The 25,673-nt window shown below is 37.0% G+C and overlaps 1 protein-coding gene and 1 pseudogene across 8 annotated transcripts in view; both read left to right on the top strand.

Moving 5' to 3' along the window:
• The window catches only part of TBC1D5 (TBC1 domain family member 5), a 567,676-nt gene that overhangs the window by 314,056 nt on the left and 227,947 nt on the right, over positions 1 to 25,673 (top strand). For 4 of the 8 annotated variants that reach the window (XM_078072131.1, XM_078072109.1, XM_078072120.1 and 1 more), the window contains 5 exons: positions 490 to 579; positions 680 to 754; positions 1,883 to 1,950; positions 13,084 to 13,119; positions 23,195 to 23,297. In XM_078072131.1, coding sequence (XP_077928257.1) covers positions 490 to 579; positions 680 to 754; positions 1,883 to 1,950; positions 13,084 to 13,119; positions 23,195 to 23,297 — 372 coding nt within the window. The remainder of the gene's footprint in view (positions 1 to 489; positions 580 to 679; positions 755 to 1,882; positions 1,951 to 13,083; positions 13,120 to 23,194; positions 23,298 to 25,673) is intronic. The other 4 variants (XM_078072157.1, XM_078072164.1, XM_078072142.1 and 1 more) reach the window with 2 other exon arrangements.
• LOC144379951 (POU domain, class 5, transcription factor 1 pseudogene) lies at positions 16,998 to 19,126 on the top strand (annotated as a pseudogene).

Here is a 25,673-nt window from a genome sequence, read left to right as displayed (position 1 = left end):
TTCACTTCTCAAGCCATGCCCTCAGGTTCTTTTCCGTCCTTTACCTGCCGGTTTTAAGACAAATCTTTTTTTTTTTTTTTTTTAAGACAAATCTTAAACCTTGAAATTAATCATTGGACTTTGTGTCTGTCAATACGCCATTAATATAAGACTGTAAAATGGGAATTATACTTGAGCCTCAGTGCATTCTTGTTCATTTTTAATATAAATCTGGAGGGGAGCTTGATTGTTTTGTGGTGTAGCTTTTGGGATCTTGTTCTTTTGGCCTCCGTTCACTTTTTGAATTGTCCAAATATATATAAACATTCCCAAATATAATTTATTGGGAACTGGAATGCTATGAATATGAAATACCATGAATATGAATACCTCTCGCAATATTCAATATGAATATCTCTTTCAGGTGATTCTGTTTGGCAAATAGTTTTATATGTTGCTTGTTAGGATTTTTACAAAAGTTTCCTTTTTTCTTTTTTTTTTCCTTGACAGCTATTTCTTTGTGTTCTTCCTCAAGATAAAAGTCAGTGGATAAGTAGAATTAAAGAATTAAGAGCATGGTATAGCAACGTTAAAGAAATAGTAAGTTGTACTTTAATTAATGTAATTGTTTTCTTATGTATGCTTTAAAGTCCAGTAACCTCTGATCTTTGTGTGTGTGTTTTCTTTCTTTCCTTACCAGCACATCACAAACCCGAGGAAGGTTGTTGGCCAGCAAGATTTGATGATCAATAATCCCCTTTCACAGGATGAAGGGGTAAAGTTCATCTTTATTCATATCTCAGCTTCTTTTGCCCATAAGAATATGCTTATGAGACTAGTTATCAATCACAATGAAAGCAGTGTTATTTCATGCCAGTTAGTTTTTTTTTACTCCATATATTATGCAACCTAAAACCTGATGGAAATTATTCCATGCTATATTCATCCTGTGTTGTGGGAGGTTTATGATCTATTTCTGTGGAATGGCACTATGGAGAAGTCCCAGGGGACCATAAGAACTCAGAGTAAAAGAGAAGAGCATAAACAGGAGGATAGAACTGTTTTATCAAGGTTGTAGTGGGCAGTGAGGAGGCTAGGAAACCTCCCTTTATGATAAAAATAGATAAGCGTTCACTTGGTAGGACTAACTTCCAAGAAGAAAAGTGACTGTTTGTAGTGAGTCTATTAAGTTTTTAAAGATACTGAAAAAGATCTGCCTATCCCCACTGATATTCCAGCGAAGACTAATAAGAATAATTACTACTTTAGAGGTATTGTATAACTTCTGCGATTGCTGCTCTAATTCCTGTTTCCCTGCTAACAGAAATTATTTTTCAGCTAATATATAATATTAGCATTTCTTTTTTTACCTGATACATAGAGTTGTTATGATATAGTCGATAGTATAGCAGCACAGAATATTAAGTAAATTTTAAAACTTTGCTTAAATTCACATTTTAAAAAGTATCTAAAAATCTGTTTGATCATAAAAACCAAGCTTTGCAGAAAACATTATATGTCTAGGGCTTTGGGAATTCAGATCAGGTTCAAGTTGAGACCAGTTGGCCTATGGCCCTGCTCTAATCCAAGTAGACCTCTTTGTTGTTTGTAAGGGAAGTAGTGGATGTAGAACAGCAAAACTATCATTCACTTTATAAGATAATACAAAAATTTAAAATATATACAGTATTATTACTGGAAAAATTGATGTTAGTGTAAGGATATGTTTCTGGTATTAAACTAGTTTTTAATAAAAATTATTCCAATTTCAGGTTTCCTTTCCACAATGTGAAATGATAACTCAGAGAAGGATAAATCTGATCAGTTAAATTATTAAATTGAGATCATAAAAGTCAAGCAAAGGTGTAAGATTATCTTAAATAGGTTGTTTTCCTTATTTCAGAGTCTTTGGAACAAATTTTTTCAAGATAAAGAACTGCGATCAATGATTGAACAAGATGTCAAAAGAACGTACGTAGAACTTGTAGTAATTCAAATTAGTGTTATCTCTTTGTAATTTTAGTAAAATACAAAATCCATAGAGGAGTTTTAATTGAATGCAGTATTTGCTTTGTATTAGTAACAAAGTTATTGTGGCCATTTTTGATAGCAACAATTATTTTCTATTCTTAAAATATAGATTCCTGTTTTCCCTTTTTCAACATAAATTGTAATACTGATAATCTTAGTATTTAATCCATTTTTCAGTTTTCAACAGTGATTGAAAATCACGTGCTTCTGATTAAGGTTATATTATGTGGTCATAATATTGGTATTGCTAAAAAAATTGTCTCTTGCTTCACACCTTTGAATCTCTTTCTAACCAAATTACTTTTTAAATGACAACTATTATTTTTACCCTCCTCATTTCTGTCTCTCTCAGTCATTCAGGTTTGCAAACAGCCTCTTCTCTGCATCTACTTAGTATTTACCATGTGAAAGAGTTGTTTACTTAGCTCATGGTTAATTAATATCCATGACTTTAATATATTGGGCTCCATCTTTCTGGCTCATGTAGTGAGAAGTACATGGAATTTGTGTGCGAACGTCCTAGGATAATTTCTAGCAACATATGCTATAATCTTAAGCATTTTACTTTTCAATGAACATCTTTCCTCAGCGTCCTTTTCTGTAAAATGGGGATAATAGTTAACCTCAAAGGATTGCTGTATATTAATAAGTGTACATTTTAATAGTAGTATTTAAATATGTTTGCACTTTTTTTCTAAAGATTTATTTATTCATCCTAGAGAAAGAGAGAGAGTGAGCATAATATAATGATATAATATTATGAGCAGGGGAGAGGGACAAAGGGAAAGGGAGAGAGAATCTCAAGTGGACTCTATGCTGAGCATGGAGCACAACATGGAGCTCGATCTCATGACCCTGAGATCACAGCCCTACATCATGACTGGAGCCAAAACCAAGTCGGACTCTTAACCGACTGTACCACCCAGGCGCCCCTAGATATGGTAACACTTTAAGCTGTAAACAGTTACATAAGTGTTAGTAAATTTAATCATTGGATCTAGGATGGACCATGTATTTGCAGTCATGGCTATCCCTAGTGCCTTTTTCCAGGTTCTTCTGCAGCTTCACCTGTCTGCCCCACCACTAGTTCAACTCCTGCTAGACCTGTCACAAGGTCAAGGCCTCTGGCTCTCTCAGATCCATCTCTTTCCAGGTCCCAAACACTGAATGATCAGATGACATAGACTGCTATTAAGGTTATACTACATATTGAACAAATGACATTTTCTATTTTAAAATGAAAATCAGTGGAGGGGTGCCTGGCTGACTGAGTCGGTAGAGCGTGTGACTTTTAATCTTACGGTTGTGAGCTCAAGCCCCACATTGGGCCTAGAGCTTACTTTAAAAAAAAAGAAAGAAAGAAAGAAAGCAGTGGAATCATGGGTTCAGAGTACAACAGAACTGTATGTAACTGGCAATGGTGGCAGGTTGGGGGGAGGGAGGTATGGGATCATTTTGATGAGCTGAGTTATCTAGGTAACCCAAGAGTAACCACTTAGAGGGAAACTACTCTCAGAGGCGTCAGTGCTTGACTTCTAGTATATAGTTGCAAAAGGTAGAATGCCATTGTATTGGTGCCCAGGAGGCACTCAAATATTTGTTGGAAAAAACAAAAAACAATTTCCTCACCAATCACTTAAGTAACTGTATAATCAGTGGCAGTAAAACAGGCCTCTTAAAAACAAAATGCATGGTATATATTGCTAACCAAACGGTAAAGGTATCCTTTAAAAAAAAAAAATTGGTAGGCAGTTATCTTAGAAAATTTGGCTAATAAGAAGGATTATGATTAATCTCTCTACTGTTATCAAATGAAAATAGAGACACCATGGCACTGGAGTGGAGTCACATACTCAGAGGCCCTATGGACCAGACTGATTGAAAGACAAAGCAAACAAGAGAAGGGGAAAATAAAACTCAGACAGCCAAACCTCATAGGAAGTGGCATTGAGAGCCCATTGATTATTTTGGTTACTTAACACAAACATTTATGCTTTGCTGTGTGAGAAAGTGTTATTTCGTGAAAAGCGTATTTGGTTTTATATTTATCTATAAAATATAAATTTCTATATAGAAATTTATATTTCTATATTTTTCATATATTTAAAATGTGTGTGTGCATGTGGTGTGTACAACACATATATGGCTAACTTATTCTCTTACAGTTGTCTCCACTGGTACATTTTAATTCAGTTGGCAAACCTGAGATTCAGGGATGGCAGTTAGGAGACCTTATAGTTCATAGCATAGATGGAGGAGGTTGCATCTTCTTCCCCAGAAGGCTCTTCCATGGCTCTCCTCCACATTTAGAGAAAGTTTCCTTGCCATCTCTATATAAATTTTGTGGCAGGTAACTTAGCTTGTAAGGTAAGACTATCAATCTTTTAAGCCACCAAATCGCCTAATGATAAAAGCTGAATAGCTTGACTAATTTTACTACTTTAGGTAATACATTCTCTTTATAAGGTACTACATGATCTAAAATCCATGGTTTTCAATCCAGTCTGTAAGGCATCTCGTGATGCAATAGGAGAAGAAAAGAAGAAATACAGCTCAACGAATGTTATACAGTGTTACTCATTTACTAGCATCTGTGATAAGAATTTTGTTTTTTACTGTACGTTTATTGAATGTCTACTGTGTCCCAGCCTTATCCTTTGCATTGTGGGAACAGAGTGGTGAATAAGACAGACAAGGGCCTGCTTTCATGGGATACACATTTTAGTGTCGGGGGGTGAGGGGAGTGAGACAGTCAGCACGTATAGATAAAGAAGATAATTGTAAAGGATGGTAATTGCTGTGAAGAAATAAAGCAGGGTGATAGGATAGTTAGAGGGATGGCAGTTTTAGGAACAGTGATTAGAAAAGGCATCTCTGAGAAGATGACATTTAAGCTGAGATGTGAAAAATTTTAAAAAGCCAGCCATGTGAAGATCTAGGGAAAGAGCATTCCAGGCAGAGGGAACAGCTAGTGCAAAGTCCCTCAGTGAAAATAAGCTGGGTGTTTTGAGAAACCGAAGGGGGGCAGGTATGGCGGGAAATAAGTGATTTAAGTAGGGAAATTTGGGAGAGAGCAGATGCCAGACAAGCAGTCCTGTAGGCCAAAGTAGGGAGTTAGGGTTTTATTCCAGTTGCAATGGGAAGCCATTGGGGGATATTGAGTAGGGCTGTGATATCTAAAAAGATCATTCTGGCTGCTGTGCAGTGGGGTGGGTAGAGGTGAAGATGGAATCTGGGAAAGTAGGAGTATTGTGGTATGATTCCACATTAAGTAATGTTAGTGACTTAGATGAAAGATGTAGTAATAAAGATGGTTAGGAGTAGATAGGTTGAGGATGTGCATTTTCTATTTTTAAATATTAAGTATAAGAGGTCATTATATGTAGTTTTCTCACATTCATCAGTTCTCTTCCACTTTTGCTGCCCTGTTTGTAGGTCTTTTTTTTTTTTTTTTTGCCTCCTGTCTAGAGTCTCTCACTTGTTTAATTGTTTTCTTCAGATCTGTTCTCTTTCTCCTCTAGTCGAATCCATGTGTTGTTACAGCCTTATTTTCAGAAAGCACATCTAGTCATGCTACTTGCCTAATCTAAAGCCTTCTCTGACTCTCCAGTCTGCCGATGAATGGATTTACCCAGACCCCTAACACACACATGGTTCCCTTTTAGAGTTTTCCAGCTCTCTTTCTGTTACTGACATCTAGTTTAAGTCCACTGCAGTCTGAGAGCATGATTTCTCATCTGCCAAATTGGTTTGGGTGTGTTTTGGGGTCCAGAACGTGGTATATCTTGGTGAAGGTTCCATGTGAGCTTGAGAAGAATGTGTATTCTGCTGTTGTTGGTTGAAGAAGTACATAGGTCTCAATATATTCAGTAGATTGATGATGTTGAGTTCACCTGTATCCTTCTGATTTTCTGCCTGCCAGATCTGTCCATTTCTGATAGACAGTTATTGAACTTGCCAACCATGATAGTGGATTTTAAAAGTTCTCATTGCAATTTTATTAGTTTTTGCTTCACACAGTTTGATGCTCTGTTTTTAGGTGTATATATGTTAAGGATTGATACGTCTTCTTGGAGAATTGACCCCTTTATCATTATGTAATGCCCTTTTAAAGAAATCTTTTAATTAGTGTTAGCCTGGTGTATTTTTCTCCATTCATTTACTTCTAATCGAAATATGACTTTGTATTTAGAGTGGGTTCCTTGTAAGTAATATATAGTTGGGTTGTGTTTTTGATCTACTCTGACAATCTCTGTCTTTTAGTTGGTGCATTTAGACCATTGACATTTAAAATGATTATTGATACAGTTGGATTATTGTCTATCATATTTGTTACTCTTTTCTGTTTGTTACCTTGTTCTTCATTTCTATTATTGTCTTCCACCCTTTTTCAGCCTTTTGTAGTTTTAATTAAGCATTTTATATTATTTCATTTTCTTTCCTTTCTCAGCATACCAGTTATACTACGTTTACTTTTTTTTAGTGATTGCCTTAAATTTTACAATAGGCATTTTAGATAATCCATATCCACTTTCAAATAACACTATACCACTTCACTGGTAGTGTGAGTACTTTATAATAACAAAGTCATCCAAACTCCTTCCTCCCATCCTCTGTGTCATTGCTGTTATTCATTTCACTTATATATGAGCATATATATACCTATGTATGTTTGCACATATACATATATATAAGCACACATAGTTGAGTACATTGTTGGTATTATTTTAAACAACTGGTATCTGTTATATCAATTGACAGTAAGAAAAATAAGTTTTTATTTTGTTGCACTTATTCCTTCTTATGTTTTTCCTTTATGTAGATCACAGTTTCTAACCTATATTATTTTCTTGTAAATCACTTCTTGTGAAGCAGGTCTACTGACAACAAATTCCCTCAGTTTTTGTTTGTCTGAGAAAGTCTATTTGTCCTTTACTTTTAAAGGATAATTTCACAGGATATAGAATTCTAGGTTGGTGTTTTTCTTCTGTCAACACCTTGAATATTTCACTTCACTCTCTTTTTGCTTGTGTGGTTTCTAAGTAGAAGTTGGATGTTATTCTTCCATTTGTTCCTGTACAGATAAGGTGTTTTTATTTTTGTTTTTCCTCCCCCTCTTTAAGGATTTTATCTTTGATTTCCTGTAGTTTGAAGATGGTATGCCTAGGTGTAGTTCTTTTGCATTTACCTGGCCTAGTCTTCTCTGAGCTTCCTGGATCTGTGGTTTGGTGTCTGACATTACTCTGGGGAATTTTTCTGTCATTATTGCTTCAAATATTTCTTCTGTTTCTTGCTCTGTGTCTTCTCCTTCTGATATTTCCATTGTGTGTATGTTACATCTTAGGTAGTTGTCCCATGGTCCTTGGATTTTCTGTTCTGCTTTTTTGTTTTGTTTTGTTTTGTTTTCAGTCTTCATTCTCTTTGCTTTTCAGTTTTCAAGAATTTTGTCCCCATCTACCCTTTAGCTCAGAGATTCTTTCCTCAGTTATGTCTCATCTACTAATAAGCCCATCAAAGGCCTCCTTCACTTCTATTACAGTGTTTTGTTATCTCTAGCACTTCTTTTTGATTCTTTCTTAGGATTTCCATCTCTGCTTTTATTGCCTGTTTGTTGTTGCATGCTGTCTACTCTATCCATTAGAGCCCTTAGCATATTAATCATAGGTGTTTTCAATTTCTGATCTCATAATTCTAACATCTCTGCCTTGTCTGGTTCTGATGCTTGCTCTGTCTCTTCAAATTGTGCCTCTTGCGTTTTGTTATGTCTTGTAATTTTTTTCCTGGTAGCCAGAACATGATGTGGTAGGTAAAAGGAACTGCTGTAAATAGGCCTTTAATAATGTGGTGATAAGGTGAGTGGGGAGGGGAGGTGTTCTTTAGTCCTATGATTCGGTCTCAGTCTTACAGTGAACCCATGCCTCTGGACCATGACCTTCACAAGTGTTTCTAATTCTCGGCACCCTCTTAGATGGGACAGAATGGTTGAAGTGGACTGGAGTTGGGTATTTCCCTTCCACCAGGTCATTTAGGGTCTAAGAATACCCCAGCAGATTAGGCTCTGGTTAACTAGTTTTCCCTGAGGGCAGGTTTTTGTTCTTGTTGTTGTTGTTTGTGTTTGTTTTTGTTTTTGTTTTTTGAGGGTAGGTTTTGTTAAGAACAGAGTGCTATGTTCAGAATGACTCCATCCCCCCACCCCGGTACTGGAAGCCGAGGGGATTTTTTTCCTGATATTTACTATGGAAGCCTGGTCAAGCTCTTGGGGGTGTTCAGGGGGTCCTCCCTATTATTGGGTCCCTCGGAGTATTTAACTCTCAGAGTTGTCCATACTGAGCTTCTAGCAATTTGTTAAGTATTGTTCAGGTTTTCCTATCCTGCATTGGTTCCTGTCAGGGGTTTTGCTTATGAGTTCTGCTCTGGTAAGTTGTGACTCCCTATATTTGCCTGTTTGCCCTGTGTCCTCCACTCTCTTATAGATCCAAGAAGAGTTGTTGATTTTTCAGTCTGCTCAGCTTTTTACTTGTTGGGAAGGAGTAGTGATGTCCAAGTTCCTTATATGCAGAACCAGAAATCTGAAGTTCCTCCACAGTTCTGTGTTAGATCAGTGCTGTGTCATTATTTCCTGAATGGATTTTGTGTTTTCCATTTTCCATGCTTTGCATTACTTGCTTGTCCTCTCTTGGAATGCTGTTTCTCCCCATTGCTCCCTTTTGGATTACTGAAAACTCATTTTTAAAGACTTGAGTTCATCACCACACTGTTCATGATGCATTTTCCAGTCTTTACAATTGGAAATAATATGTGCCTATTCTGTATTCTAGTAGAATTTCTTAATAACTTTTTGATGATATTACTTAATTTCGTTGGGTCCTATATTTACTTAGACCCGCCAGTGTATTCAATCTGCCAATGTATTTAGTACATTTATATTAATCTCCTCAGAGTGCCAGGCACTGGAGATGCCAAGATAAATATGTCATGGACCCTTAAGAATCTCAAAGTCTAATAGAGAAAGCAGCCAAAAAAAGTTACGGTAAAAGATAACTGGTGCTATCATGGAAAGAGTATGTATGAGCACTTTGATGTTAGCCCAGGTCTCGTCTTTCAGATCTACTGGTAAACCCTTAAAGGGCATGGACCTGATCTTGTTTTTGTGCCACTGCAGAGTCAAGTTGATGCTTAATAAAGGCTCATGGATTGTGAATCTTATCACTGATGATCTGTATTGTTCAATTTTAGTAGTAACAATCTTTAACATTTTTAGTCTTTAGAGACATAGCATGCTTTGAAAAAAAATACTGTTATTAGCCTTCTAGTCCAAGTTTAAACAAGATAATTTCATCTCATAAGCTGTGTTGTTGCCATCATTATTGAATTTATTTGATCTGAATATGTATTAAATATTATCTTCTCCTCAACTAATTTTAATATTCCTTTATTCTACTAGCCCTTTTTTGCCTCAAAGGGTTTTGTATTCATTTCAATTAATTGTTGCTTATGTCAACCTAATGAGGTTGTTACTGTTCTCATTTTTATTACTGAAAAAAACTGATAATCAAAAGGTAAATCAAGGAACTTCTAATTTACAGCATTTCTAATTCAGAGCTTGAATCGTCCATTCTGAACCAATTTTGCCATGCTTCAAAGGCTGGAACATTAAATGAAATAAAGTATTACTTAAAATGATGGGAAATACTGAGTTCAGAATAAAATATCATTTCCATACTAAATGCCAGAGAAGTCTGTTATTTGGTCTATCAGGGTCTATTCTAAAAGATATTTGTAGTGTATATAATGTCATTTACAACCTAACATATTTATAAGCTATTTATGAACAGTATCACTCTTTCTTCAGATGCATTTTCCTCTCTCTTGAATTAAATGATTAAAATTCTTTAACTATTATCATTGTAACTTTGACTGTATTTAAAGTTTATCTGATTGCCTGTTGGATATGGTAGTCAACCTCTTCAATTCTTGGTCTTTTATGTTTCTGGTTATTGTAATGTTATTACAGTAGCACTTCAGGCCGCTCTGCTCATTAGTTAGTTACCTTCTTTCCTACTTCACTCTCCATGATATGGTTGGATCTCTAAGAATTCAACTTTCTCATGTTAGTGCTTCCTTTTGGTTATAGTTTATATATGGATCAAGCTTTAGCTATAATTGATATAAGCAAACTTTGTCTTCTCAGTTTTTTCTTATAATTTAATATTTTTTGGATTCATTAATAATTGCTAAAATTCCCTTTTAAAATTATTGATGTGTGCTGTCCAGGCACATGTTGCTGTATAAATTTAAATTAAGTAAAATTAAAAATTAAATCTTAATTTACAGTAGTCATATTTCAAGTGCTAATGGCTATTGGATGGGACAACACAGATATAGAACATTTCTATCATAAAAAGTTTTACTGGGCAGTGTTGTGTAGATAATTTGTTGTTATGTATTTGTATATGATATGAATGTATTTTACTTTTTATTCATAGTGAATTTTTAGATATGGTCTGTGCTAAATACTTAACTTTTATTTCCTTCCTCTGCCCTTAAGAGTACCTCCATGAATTTTTACGATATACAAGTCTCATCTGAGTTTCTAGTCGAATTTAGTTATTAACTTACATGGTAGTAGGCAACTTGAAATTAGACTACTTTGCAAATTTTTCCTATATTAATGATAACACAAAAGTAATTTTACAAGGTGAACTTACTGATTTTTAAAATTTTTCTTAAAGTCATCTTCTCCAAAGTTCCCATTTGGAGAGAAATAACTGCCAGTCCTCTGGTCCAGCACTGTTTGCCACACTGTACAAAGTTAAGATGTCCTAAATGTTGGTCTCTTTTATATAGTTTCCTCCAAGCCCATTTTTTTACTTAAATAAAAAACAAATTCCTTAGGGAAGGAAGATTTTTACAAGCAGTTTCAGAGCAGAATTGATTTTGGTTTGTGTTAATGCAGACAATCTGCCCAGTGTTAAAATGTTAAAGAGAAAAAAAGAAAAACACACAAGCTGCCATATTCGTGTGATCACACCAAAATAGCAGCTTGTATTTATATTTTCAGTCTCCTCGAGGTGGACTGCAGGCACACATGAATGAGGGGATGTAGTTGGTGTTGTGTTGTGATTTTATTTAATGCAGGCAGAGTACATGCTTGTGCATGCACGACCAGCCCTCACATATGCACTTATTCACAGCCGGGAAAGCGAAAACGACAACACAAGCCGCTCTCTAAGAGTTGTCGGCAACCTGTGTGTGTGTTTCTTAAATATTAAAGAGGGGAAAAACAGATTTTCAGGAATACAAGAAACAATTCTTCTTGTCAAATGGCCTGTAGTCCTGCCTCATTTGACAACATTTAAGGTAAAAACAAAATATTTTATTATTATAGTTGCATATATATATATATTTAGCAATATGTGTTTTCCCGTACTGCTCCTGTTTTTGACATGTATTTTTCCCATTTCTGTTCCATTTAGGCACACAGGTTCTTACCACACATTTACGCCAATTTATGGGATTTTTTTAAATTTGAAAAAAGTTCTTTAGGACTTGAGTGAAAATGTAGGTGTGTTTGCCGCAGGACGGACAGTCATAGTGCTTCGGTGAGCGTCCTGATGCTCCTCATGTTCGGGATTTGGAAGCAGTGCTACATGTAGTGGCAGCGCGGAGAGAGCACCGTGAGCTGCCGACCGGAGGAGGTTTTGCTTTTGAGATCCTCCTTGTTCTAAATTAAGCCAGGTTTTTCAGCACTGTGTATAGTTGTGGGATCACATATTAAAGAAGGTTCAGAAGTAAAGTCTGGTGGGTGGTCAAGTAATAGTTCATCCTAAAATGTTCCTACCAGGTATAACCAGTATAGTAGTAGAACATAATCTGTTCAGAACTTAAGTGCAGATTCAGAGTTGAAGCTACCTTAGTACTTCAAGGGTAAATGCTTTGAGTTACTTTAAAATGTTTTAATTGTTGAAAAACTGCAAAATAGAGTCTGTATTTTCAGTTGTGAGAGTCTTGCACTTAAAGTGCACGCATCTATCTACTTATATATTTTTTTCCTAATTTTATACCTTTATGGTATGAGTAGGAAGTTTTTTGGTTTTGTGTTTTTGGGGCAGGGAGGCAGTGGGGTCGAGGGCTTGCTGTGTAACTCAGGACATTGGAGAACTAGACAGAAGCTTTGATGAAATGTCTATTAGATGGTGACACATCCCATCTCCTGAAACTCCAGCCCCACCTGCCCTTTCCCCACTGTGCATTCTTTGCTGTTTCCTGTCATTATAACCCTTCTGCTTCATCATCTCACTTGTAAGGTGATTTCAAACTCCCACCTTCCATGTTAGCCTCTTGGAGATTTTCTGCTATCCTCTTAGTCTGGATTCTACCTGTTGTCATCACAACAGATTTCTACATTTTTTTTTAACATTTTAAAATCAGTATTCACCTTCAGTTTGTAGCCTGTGAAAGCTGTATTGCTGTTGTCTTTATTAACTGGAGAAACAATGACTGCAGAACTCTGCCCCAGCCTTCTTCTGCTTCACCTTTCCACCTCCAGTCCTTGAGTCTGTAGATTTCATTTTTATTTTTCATTGGTTTGTTTGTAGGTTTGTGGATTTTATTCACTCATTCAACAAATACTACTTGAGAAATTACTATGTACTAGCTACTCTCATGGAAGTTGAAGGTCCTGATAAAGAAAATGGTGCCTGTTTTACTCTTTTATACATCATGTACATTTTATTGTAATTATCTCCCTTTAATCAATCTGCAAAATTGTCTGTTTTCTCTCCTAGATTTTCTTGAGTGCTTAGTTCTCCTGCTTTGTATCTGGCACCCATAATAGGCATTTGTGTTATTGGTAGTCATCTAATTAAATCTCTTTAGTTTGCAAACCTGGAAAGTTGAAACTAAAAAAGAATATGACTTAAGAAAATATAATTTGTTAATGGCCAGAATGGAAATAATGCCTGGGACTTGTAGTCTTTCCACAACTCTGTAATATTTTATGTTAATGTTGTTTGCCTAGATTTAACACTTTCTCAGTTCAAGAAATATTAAGTGAATACCTTTTGTATGCAGAGCACTCTGTGGAGCGAACAGGAGATGGAAACATCGGTGAGTTATTGTTAAGTCTTACTCAGAAAGAGATTAAGTAAATATGGTGTGTGCCCTCTAGGCTGATATACTCTAATGCCGAGTTTCTCAACCTCGGGAGCATTGACATTTTGGACCAATTCTTTGTTGTGAGGGGCTGTCGTGTGCAATATAGGATGTGCAGCACCATCCCTGACCTCCAGCTGCTAAAGGCTCTGTGAGGCATGCTTTTAAATCTTTACAGGGCATCAGGGCATCTTGTCTGACAGAGGGTTCTGTGAGGCACCACTTTAGAGCTTTCTGAGAGCTTAATGAAAGATTTTACACTCAGTCCCTTGGTTTCATCTTTAGACCTTTTTTTTTTTTTTTTAAAATGTGTTTTAGATTTGATGTTTGCCCAGAAGCAGCGTTGTAATGTTGGCATCATTTGCTGAAGAGAGAGGCTGAGAATGAGAAGTTTTATTCTCAGAGTCCTAGAACCTTTACATTTACTAGTTCTTCCTTTTGCTTTTCTCCTCTTTCATTCTACTGTAAGTTCAAGTGTAACTCAGGCAGCACCTTCAGCACTCTGCCTGGATAGCTCCCTCGCTAGGTCACTGAGCTTATGTGGTACATTTTCTATTTTCTGTATAACTAGAGGCTGCCCTGTTGCCGCTCTGTAATAAGGAAGCTTCTGCCTCCATTTTTCCTATAATATTTTCCTTATTTTCATTTAAGCCCTCACTGGCTGCCTCCTCATGGTCTGTCTTTTGCTAGCAGCCTTTTTCATATCCTTTAATACTTCACTGGTGCTGTATGCAAGGTCCTTCCAGCTTCTGCCCAGTCGCATAGGCACTCCTACCATGTATTCTATGATTTTTTAAAAACACCCCCAATTCAGGTATCTAAACCTGTATTAGTTATCTGTAGCTGCATAATAAGTTGACCAAAACCTAGTGACTTGGAACAATAATCCTTTATTTCAGAGTTGCTGCATATCAGCGGTTGGAGAGCAGCTTAGCGAAAAGGTTCTGGCGTAGGAGTCTCCTGAGATTGCAGTCGCATATGAACTGGAGGTGCAGGCATCTGGAGGCTTGACTAGGGCTGGAGGATCCATATTGGTTCCTCTCCATGTGGGTCTCTCTATGGGACTGCTTAAGTGTCCTTTTCCAGAGAAGACTACTTCCAGAGCAAGCAATCCAAGAGAGGAGAATATTCTAAAGAATTTGCACATGTATTTTTAAAACCACCACAGTCCACAGGTAGCTTCCCAAGCCTCCCGGATGACCTTTTTCTTCTATCTAGCTGGATGGAAAAATGTGTATGGGGCCCGATTGAAGTGGAGGTAGGGGTTGCATTTTGTGGTCATACATCACTTCCACTCTCATTTCATTGGCTAACACTCGGTCACATGTTACAGCTCACTGAGAAAGAAGCTGAGAAATTAAATCCAGCTGTGTGCCTGCAGAGACGAGAAAACAGATTTGGTTGAATAGGGAGAGTGGTGAAACCATCAACCAAAACAGGGAGCACAAGAAGAAAAAGTATGCATGCTTTCATTCTGTATGAAATTGCTTCTCTTGACGGTTTTTGCTTGATTTTCCACTTTTTCTTTGATAAAACAATAAACCAGAAGAAGGTATTATCATTATTTTGGTGTTTAATAGTATACTAGGGAGTTTCCATCAGCTCATTTTATATTTTGGATGAATACTTGTTTTGAAATTCTGTTTTTGAAGTATGGGCATAACATCGGTTATTGTTCCTTCAAGTCCTTGTGTGCTTCTCTGTCCTACTGCATGATTATAAACCTTCACCAAGGGCTTTATTTTTCCCCCTGGGGCATCTTATTGAATACTTGCATCTTCAGTAATTCATCTGGGCCCAATGCTTTGTCTGTTTTAATACTTCTAATTACCTAATTATGTACTATAATGCAGTGACAAAGCCCTTTATCATTTCACTCTTTTCTTAACCCTTTTTTTGCTTAGGAATTTTTTTTTTTTTTCTTTTTGGTCTCTTTGTTGTCTGAGGAACTCTTCCTTATAGATGGCCCAGAAATTTGCCTGGCTTCTCTTTATTGTCTGTCTGTATTATGACAGACCATTGCCCTGTTGAATATCTTTCCATTTAACTTACATCAGGCACCTGGTTCCGGGCTGTTGGGGCTCTAAAGTTGTTGTGTGGTTGTTCTCCATCCCTCTTCCTGATTCATTCCCATATACTGCAGTCACGTGGGAAGATACCCAAAAGGCACATAGAATAGTCTGGTTGTTGTAAACTATTTTTGTGACGGAATTAGTGGCCATTCTGTCATTCATTTAGATGTCCACAACAAGTATCCACGAACAAATGTAATGGAAGTCAACAAGATTTGTCAGAATTATGCTGACCTTACTTCAGGATAAGTAAAAATTGATGAAGGGAAATTTTTTTATTATAGATGTGTTTTAGACAATGAAGGAAGATAAAATGATAGAATTAGAGTTTTACTATTTACAGCCTCTAATGAATTAATAGATCTAGGCAATGATCATCAATGGTTGCTAGCATCATAAAAATAAATAAGCTAATATATGCATCCTGATGGAAGTACACAATACCAACTGTGTAACAGTTATCTATTGCTGCATTGTAAACTACCCCAAAGCATAAAACAACAGCATTTATTTTCTTGATGAATGTACAACTTGGGCAGGACTGAGCTGGACAGTTTCTTTCTGTTCCACATGGTGTTGGCCAAGCCTGCTTGAAGGGTAAGGGCTGGAATCATGTGAAGGCTTGTTCGCTCCCATGTCTGGCTGTGGAACTTGGCTCTCGGTGGAGACCTTCTCTGTAGCTGTGACTAAAACACCTCCATATGGCCCCCCGGTGTAGCTACTTGACTTCTTAGCAGCATGGTATCTGAGTTCTAAGGATGTGTCCAGACAGAGAGCCAGACAGAAGTTGTGTCACAACCTCACTTTGTGGGAAACTAGTCACTAAGGCCAGCACGCATTCAGATGGAGAGGAGTTAGGCTCCTCCACCTTTTCACAGGAGAAGTGGCCAAAGAATTTGTAAATGTGTGCTAAAACCATCATACCACCCATGAAGAATTCTGTTGAAAATTGAATTTGAATTTGATGAAGTCTCTAGACCTTACTACCAGTTTATAAGATATATAGGTGGAGGAATGTGTTAAGTAACAAAATAGAGGAACAATAAGAAAAATTCAGAATGTGGGAAGTTTCGATGCAATAAATAACCTGGCTTCTTTAACAAATATGTTGCAGAGAGAGAGAGACAGAGACAAGGAGGAGAAAAGAGAGGGGAAGAATAAATCTTAAGAGATATATCAACGAATTGTAGTGTATGGACATTTCTTGGATCTTGAACAAACTGAAAAAAATTAGGGAAATTTGCATATTGCCTGGATACTTGATTTAATTAATGGATTATTTTATTAGTAGTAGAATGGTTATGTTACATGGTTATGTTTTTAGAGTCCTTTTAGAGATACATACTACAATATTTATAGATGTGACATCTCAGATTTGTTTCAAAATGCAGAATTGAGGCAGGAATATATATGAAACAAGAACTGAAATGGCAGTGAAATTGGGTGATGGATCTGTTGAGTCTGCTACTGTCTATTCTTTAGAAATGTTTGAATTTTCCATAAAGAAAGTTTTTTTTTTTTTTAAGTCTTATAATGAAAACTATAATGCCTATGAATTTTGGGTTATTTCAAGATGCAGAACAAAACTCACACCCCAAAGTTTTATGTCTCTCGGTATTAATTTGCAATATGTAAAATTTGTCTGATTATAAGTTCCTTCATACATCTTGAGAGAGAAACTGCTGTATTTTAAATACTGATCAGTTAAGTTAGAACTGAAATACTACTTTTTTTTTCCATCAAGAAAAATCTTAGAGTCTCTTGGAGAGCCCTCATCTTTCCAGGTCCCTGGTTTGGGGTGCCCCTCTTCCCCATGGCAAGACACCTGGCTTCTGACACCATGCTGCTGGGTTGACCCTCGGACCTTGCTGAGCTTCCAAGCCCCTCCTGGCAGGTCAAGAATTGGGCCGGAGGTTGGGACAGGCACGGAGGTGTGGGGAGATTCCCTGTGCCCACCCCACCCCAACCCACAATATGAGTTCTGTAGGGGAATGGTGTACTGTGGACCTCAGGTTGGAGTGGGGCTAGTGCCCCAAGGCGTCCTGAAGACCTCTCAGGTGGAGGGTGAGTGGGGAGCTAGGGTGGAGCGCAACTCTGAGGGGGCCTCCCCCTAGCCCTGCATTGCCCCACCAGGGACTGTGAAGCTGGAAAAGGAGAAACTGGAGCAAACCCCCAAGGAATCCTGGGACGTCAAAGCTCTGCAGAAAGACCTGGAACAATTGGCCAAGCTTTTGGAGCAGAAGAGGATCACCCTGGAATATACTCAGGCAGATGTGGGACTCATCTGGGGGGGTTCTCTTTGGGAAGGTGTTTAGCCAAACGACCATCTGTCATTTTGAGGCTCTGCAGCTCAGTTTCAGTAATGTGTAAGCTGCGGCCCCTGCTGCCCAAGTGGGTGTAGGAAGCTGACAACAGTGAAAATCGACAGGAGATAAGCAAAGCGGAGACCCTTGTGCAGGCCTGAAAGAGAAAGCGAATGAGTCTGGAGAAGCCAGCGAGAGACAACCAGGAGGACCTGGGCCTGCAGTGCCTGAAACCTGCCATGTAGCCAGTCAGCCACATTGCCCAGCAGCTCGGCCTCAAGGATGTGGTCTGAGTGTGGTTCTGCACTGGTTGCCAGAAGGACAAATGATCAAGCAGTGACTATTTGCAAGGAGAGGATTTTGAGTCCCCTTTCTCAGGGGCACCAGTGTACTTTACTCTGGCACCAGGGCCCCCTTTTGGTACCCCAGGCTATAGAGGCCCTCTCTTCACTCAGTCCCTTCCCCTGATGGTGAGGCCTTTCCCTCTGTGTCTGTCACCACTCTGGGATCTCCTATGCATTCAAACCGAGGTGCCTGCCCTTCCCAGGAAGGGGGGGCAGAGAGAGGGGGAGGGCTAGGGAAAGAGAACCTGAGGTTTGTACAAGGACTCTGGAATTAAGTTCTTTATTCACTGAGAACAGATTTGGGAACACAAAGGGTGTGGGGGCAGGGAGTTTGGGGGGAAGGTACAGTTCAAGGATGCTCTTGTTTTTAATTCCCACATCATTCATCACTTTGTTCTTAAATAAAGAAGTCTAGGATACAGTAAATAAATAAATAAATAGAAGAAAAAGAAAAATCTAAACTGTATTGTCTAAATTTCATCATGGAGTACTTTAATATTAGTTTCTCTTTGGTTTTTATCTATGTCAGAGTTTCAGTCTCACTCATTTACCATTTTCATCTTCTGGCCAAATGCAGAAATTACTTCTCTTGGAGTTCCATTTTCTGATAATAACAAAATTTATCTTCAGGCCCATTTGGTGTGAATTTTGTTCCCTTTTATTTGCCTATCAAATATTTGGTTTGAATTAATCATAAACTTAACACAGTTTTAACTCAAGTTTTTTTCTCTACCTCATCTTTACAGAAGTTACTACCATTTCTTTCTTTTTAATGAAACTGTGGAGTCACTATTGATTTTCAAAATCTTAACAATTGTTGAAGCCAGCTTGGGTCTGTATTCTGTGATTTTCATTATTGTTTCAAAAGTAAATATGCCCCATGGTGTTCAAATTACTTTACCTATCCTGAAGCAACACCAGATGGCATGGGGTAAAAAAAAAAAAAAAAAAAACAACAACAACATAGATGTGTAATGGACGGCAGGGAAGCTATTTTGAAACTTAAAACATATCATTAAAAACTGATTATTACTGGGGGGCCTGGGTGGCTCAGTCAGTTGAGCATCGGACTCTTGGTTTCAACTTAGGTCGTGATCTCGGTGTCATGGGATTGGGCCCCAGGTCAGGCCCCTCATGGGGCTCTGCACTCGGCATGGAATCTCCTTGTCCCTCTCCCTCTGCTCCTCCCCCTTTCCCTCCCACCTCTTTCTCAAGTAGGTAAATAAACAAAATCTTTTTTAAAAACCCAAACTGATTATTACTATTCCTAGAAAAACTACTCACTGTACTTTTCTCCCTTATTTCTGATTCCTATACATGGTACATCTTCTGGTTTGAAGCCTAACAATAAAACAATCAAGTATTTATTGTGGGAAATATGTTATTTTTCAGGTGTATTCATCAACCTTATGACCTAGGTACTTCTTGGTAACTCTGAACTCATGGAATTTTACCTAAATGTGTATGTCTGACTGACTTATAATTGATGAGTGAAGCAGTTGGAGAGTACTGCTGCCCTAACTACGCAGATATGTGGGGGCAGGTATTCATCTCTGTGCTTCAGAATCCTTACCTGTGACGTTCTGACTTAGACTGGATAATCTCCAAAGACTTCTTCAGCTTAAAACTCTGAGTGTAAATTCTTTTTCCAACTTCTTAAATAGCATAAACTTTTATATCTTTTAAAAAACTTTTCTATATCTTTCTACCTTACTTATTTGATGCTATGAAACCATCAGAATTTAGAGAGCAAGTCATACTTTTCTAAAAAAGAGTGTATCATGGAACTTCATAAATTGGCACTTTAGGGTTGTAGAGTTGTAGATAGTGTGCTGTTGCGTAGATATGCTGTGTCTGCCTAATACACATTTTTAGTTGATTGGGTATTTGCTAAAAGTGGGTAATTTAAATTATCTACCTGCAATTTAATTCTGGTAGCTCTCTTGTTTTTAATCTTGCAAGTGGTTAGTATGCATTTAAATGAAACTATGAATTGGTATGTAATATAATTTACATTTTTAGTAGTTAGGTATTAAACTCTTACTATATAGTTCATGGGTATTTGTTACAAAGTGGATGTTGCAGTTTTTAGTACTTTCTTGCATAATCAGTTCAGATTGCATCAGCTACACAAAATTTGGTTGTGCCGGTGTGCATGGAAGATTTCCAAAGAATAGTTAATGGAGGGGATGTGCAAAATCAATTAAGTCATGTGATCTATATTATGGGGCAGGAAGCCTACTTAAAGACATGGCTAGGATGGTAACTAGACTTATGGTGGTGATCATTTTGCAGTGTATACAAATATCGTATCATTATGTTTTACACCTGAAACTAATATAATGTTGTATGTCAATTATACCTCAATTAAAAAAAAAGACAAGGCTAGATTTAAGTCATCTAATGAGGAAGAAGGAGAAACAATTTCACTTCTCAGAAGGATTAATCTATTTTTACCTTAGTGACTAAGTTTTCCCAAGAAATTTCTCTTTAGCAATTTATTTTAACTACTTACCTGTCTTTCATCCTGATTACTTTAGTTTGGGATATTTGACTTTCTAAGGGCTTTATCAACTTTCTGTTGTCTCAAAGAAGTCATTTAAAAAGTGGTTTTGTTTCTTTTCCTACTTCAGTGCATTTGACATCTTTCTGGAACACTTTTGGCTTCTATGATATAATATTCTTGCTCTGAATCTACTTCCAGGTTAATTTTCTCTTCTTTAAGAGCTAAGGTCACTTACGCCTAGTCACACTTCCTTGCCTGAATAGAGACTGTCGGGAGGGGTCATCAAATTAAGATTCATGCAGAGATGTGAGGTCATCATGCTCAGATCCATGGGTTATTACTGGCATCCAAAAAAGAGGTCTCTGGGCGCCTGGGTGGCTCAGTCGTTAAGCGTCTGCCTTCGGCTCAGGTCGTGATCCCAGAGTCCTGGGATCGAGCCCCGCATCGGGCTCCCTGCTCGGCGGGAAGCCTGCTTCTCCCTCTCCCACTCCCCCTGCTTGTGTTCCCTCTCTCGCTGTGTCTCTCTCTGTGAAATAAATAAATAAAATCTTTAAAAAAAAAAAAACAAAAAAACAAAAAAGAGGTCTCCTTTCTGCTAGGGACCAAACCAAATATATGTGTTTGGGGACAATTGCACATCCAAGGGAATTTCAAGCAAAAGTCACATGAACAGATGAAGATAAAACAGGCTTTATTATAAAAATTAGGACCAGAAATGAGATGCTTCACAAACCACTAGCGTAGTTAACCCAGGAACCCAGCCTGAACTGGGAAGAAAGTTATAACTCTCACAGGGAGCCAGAGAAGGATCAGAATGAAGCATAAAACAGCTAAAGTCTCTAGAACAAGGCAGTTAGCCATTACAATATGAAGTAAAATAGCCATTTTTGCTCTTTAAAAGACTCATTAAGGAGTATTTTTCTGTTTTGATAATGCCCTGTCCTTCCATGCTTTAGGTACTCTTCCTTTTAAACCTCTCTCATATCCACTTATTTTCTAGTTCCAAAGCCACCTAATTCACTTCTTTATCCCCTAAAGTACCAGTACTCAAAGACTAATAATGACCTCTGTTCCTACACATTTACTGCTTGCCAGGCCCTGTTCTTGGTGCTTTAACATGATCTCATCTTTTTTTTTTTTTTTTTTTAAGAATTTATATATTTATTTGAGAGAGGATGAGCAGGAGCAGAGGGAGAAGCAGGCTCCCCACTGAGCAGGGAGCCGGACGTGGGACTCGATCCCAGGACCCTGAGATCATGACCTGAGCCGAAAGCAGACGCTTAACCGACTGAGCCACCCGGGTGCCCCTAACATGATCTCATCTTGTTCACAAGATCAGTATTATTATCTCCACTTAATAGATGAGGCAGTTAAGCAATCACTTACTCAAGATTATATAGCTAGTAATTATGCAACATGAATTTGAACGCAGGCTTTTCTTCTCAGGTTTGTGATTTTTTTCCACTTCACTTCATTATAATGCCCTCTTGTTCCTTCCTGTAATCTCTCCTCTTTCAAGGCTTATTCCCACTTAGAGTTACTTAAATATTATTTTCTTTGTTACTTACCTATTCAAAAATGTAGAATCACTTGGTTATTTTTTCTTCATTTGTAGATTCAGCAATTCAGAGCTATTTCCAGACCTGCCCCACCTTTCCTCCTGTGTCGTCATCCTTCTCTCAAGTGGCAGTACTTCATGGAAGAACGTTCCTTTCTCATTACTGATTGCCGTACTGTGCTGTACACCTGGAGTACTCATTACCTTCTGTGCCTTCATCTTTCCTTCTAATTTGGTTATCTTTACCACTGACATTCCATCTTCCTCCTCTCCCAAAAAGTCTTGTTCAAACCTTTTGTGATTGAACCTATTTGACTGTTAACTTCTAGGTGACATTCCTTCTTCCCTTATGTATTCATTGTGTATTGGATTGCTGTGTATTTGGATTGTTACGATTGTATATTCTTTCATTAGAAACAACTATGTAGGGGCACCTGAGTGGCTTAGTCAGTTAAGCGTCTGCCTTCAGCTTGGGTCATGATCTCAGGATCCAGGGATCGAGCCCCACGTCGGGCTCCCTGCTCAGCGGGGAGCCTGCTTCTCCCTCTCCCTCTGCCATTTACCCCCTTGTGCTCTCTGGCTCTCTCTATCTCCTCTGTCAAATAAATAAATAAAATCTTTAAAAAAATTTAAAAAAAAAAAAAACTATGTAAGCTTCTTTCAAGTGGATACTGTGCCCTTTTTCTATTTCACATTACCTCAAAGCACCTGGTAGAATTTTTGATCCAGAGATCATTTAAGCAATACTGACTAACTTGTTCCATTTGAAGTCTACATTTTAATCAGACAAAACTAACAGTGTGGTCATGTATAATAATTTAAGTCCTGGTACTGGCATTAAAAAAATGATAATGATTTCTTCGAAAAGCTGGTGCATCCAAAATTACATTCTAGTCCGAAAAACCAAATGGTCTAAAACAAAGTAATCCTGCACCCTAATTATATAGGTTATGATTCATTTTGCTTAAGAACTGTGGTATCCACCATGTGAGGACTTTAAGCATGTGGAGACATTCAAGATATTTAGGTGTTGAAAGGTATCATTTCCCTCTGATAGAATAATTTCCCTTTTCTCACCCTTTTTCCTTAACCTATTAGTCCCACCAATGGCATAAGCTAGCTGCATGGCAAATACACACCTGTACTAATACCTAAAGTAGCCTTTGGCACTTCTTAAACATGAGAGACTTGAGGGTAATTCTTGGAATTCTGCTAGTCAGTTTTAATCCTGTGTTTTCTTTCTTTAGGTTTCCTGAAATGCAGTTTTTCCAACAAGAAAATGTGAGAAAAATTCTTACAGATGTTCTTTTCTGTTATGCTAGAGAAAACGAGCAGTTGCTTTATAAACAGGTAATGAAAATATCGTACAGGTGGCATCCATTGACTCAAAATTTTCTATACAGCTTGACAAATGATAGAGCAATAATGTAGCCTTTATTGTATCCAAAGTTGTATCATAATAGTAAAGCAATCAAAGAGCTGCTTGTCAGCTGCATGGTGAGAAAAGTAAGCTCATTGAAGCACATATGCTTCTTCCTTATTATAAGACATTCCACCAAATTGTCTTCTATAAGGCGTTCAATCTTTTCTTTCAACTTTTGGGAGTTTGTTTATAAACAGCATCTTTGAAGCCAATCTAGTAATAAAACTTTTCGGACTTGTATGTATAAATGTTTCTAAATACAGCATTTAAAAATATGTGACATGCCATGTAAAAAATAATCAGGTGTCCTTCTACTCTTTAAGATTTACTGGTAATATAACTTCAAAAGTTCCTCTAAATTTTTTGAAATTTATGATATTCTTTGTTATCCAGATATTCATCCCATTACTAAAGGAAAGAAGATTAAGATTGCTGGATTATGTTTTGCTCTCATTGAAATGTAAATTATTTATTTAATATATAAAGAAGATCTAGGTTTCTACTTAAGCTTATGGTGTTCCAATAAAAATACAAAAGTTGGATATTTTTATGTATTTCTCAAAATGTATAGTAAGTGGGAATGCAAACCAAATTAATAAATTCTCTGACAATCAAAAGTTACGATGTATGTCCAACCAGTAACCACCTAACTTCAATGTAATATACAGAAAACACCTGTATGGCTAGAGCAATGTAGATTTTTTTTTTTTTTAAGTTTATTTATTTAAGTAATCTGTACACCCAGCATGGGGCTCGAACTCACAACCCCGGGATCAAGAGTCACACCCCTTCTGACTGAGCCACCCAGGCACTCCTTAGAACAATGTATTTAATTTGAAATATACTTGATCAGTTTAAAGATAATATACCACTGATGAATCACTGAACTCTACCTCTGAAACTAATAATATACTATATGTTAATTAATTGAATTTAAATAAAATAAAAAAAAATAAAGATAATAAACCAAGTCATATTCCAGTTGTCCTAAATAACATATTTGTTATTATATACATAAAATACCCAAGGGAACTAATTTTATCTTACTTTTAGTATTACTAATACGCCTTCATATTAATTACATGGTGATAATCACCTTTTAGAATGGAAGATGGAAAAAATATATCCCATTCATAATGGCAACCAAAACTTTAAAATGTCTTGAAATAAGCATAACAATATAGGTGCAAAAACTATGTGAAGAAAACTATAAATGTTCTTGAAGGATATAAAGCAAGAGTTAAATAAACAGAAAAGTGATAGTATGTTTGTAGATGGGAAGGCATTAAATAAAAATTTTACTTCTTCCCAAATTAATATATAAATGTATTATCATTCCCGTGATAATCTAAGAGAGAGATGCACTTTTTAAAAACTGGACATGGTCATTTTAAATTTGGTGCCAAAAAGCTTTACCGTAATTTTAATGGAGAGAATACAGCTTAGTGGTTAAGAGAACTGGGTCTAGTCCTAAATCTGTTACTTAAATATCATCTCAAACATTTACTAGCTACATAATCCTAGACAATTTACTTAAATTTTCTAAATCTTAGTTTTATTGGCAGTAAGATGAAGGCAATAATAGTACTGACTTTGTAGAATTAAAAACACATAGTGATCACTAAGGGTTCTTGTTGGTATTTATGGTGGTTATTACTATTATTATCATTATTAAATATGTTAGAGTTGCTACAGAATGTAGTGGAAAGGGAGAATGGCAAAGGGAGATATGAAAACTTCTGTAAGTATTCTGTGATCAAGCTAGTATGACATTAGTGTGGGAATCAACATAGATCAGTGGAACAAACTAAGATCAGTTATATATAAATTCTTAATATGGTAAGATAGGATATTTTCATTTAATGGGAAAAGGATATTGATTTGCCATCTTTGACTTTCCATCTAGAAAAAAGATTACAGTATACCTTTATTGGAGAATAAACTCCAGGTGGCATAAAGATATAAATATGAAAACTAAAATTTTTAAATGAAATACTGGAAAAAATTTAGGAGAGTTGTTTATAATTTCAGGGTTGGAAAGACCTTTCCAAGCAAGATAGGCTCTCCAGAAGTCAGATACAAAGTTCAAAGACCAAAAACAAACAAACCGAAAAGGAGACTGGGAGAAAATAAATATCAGTGTAGGACTTTTGGAAGCAAATAACAGAAAATCCCATTCAGAATGACTTAAACTCAAAGGAGGTTATTAACACACTTTGCAAGAAGTCTAGGGGCAAAATGGTTCTGCAGCATTAGTTAGTTCAGTAGTTCAGACTCCTTTCTGTTTTTCTCTTCTCTCCTCA

Source organism: Halichoerus grypus, chromosome 1 (genome assembly GCF_964656455.1).
Source record: "Halichoerus grypus chromosome 1, mHalGry1.hap1.1, whole genome shotgun sequence".
NCBI lineage: Eukaryota > Metazoa > Chordata > Mammalia > Carnivora > Phocidae > Halichoerus > Halichoerus grypus.
This window is presented reverse-complemented; position numbering and strand designations above follow the sequence as displayed.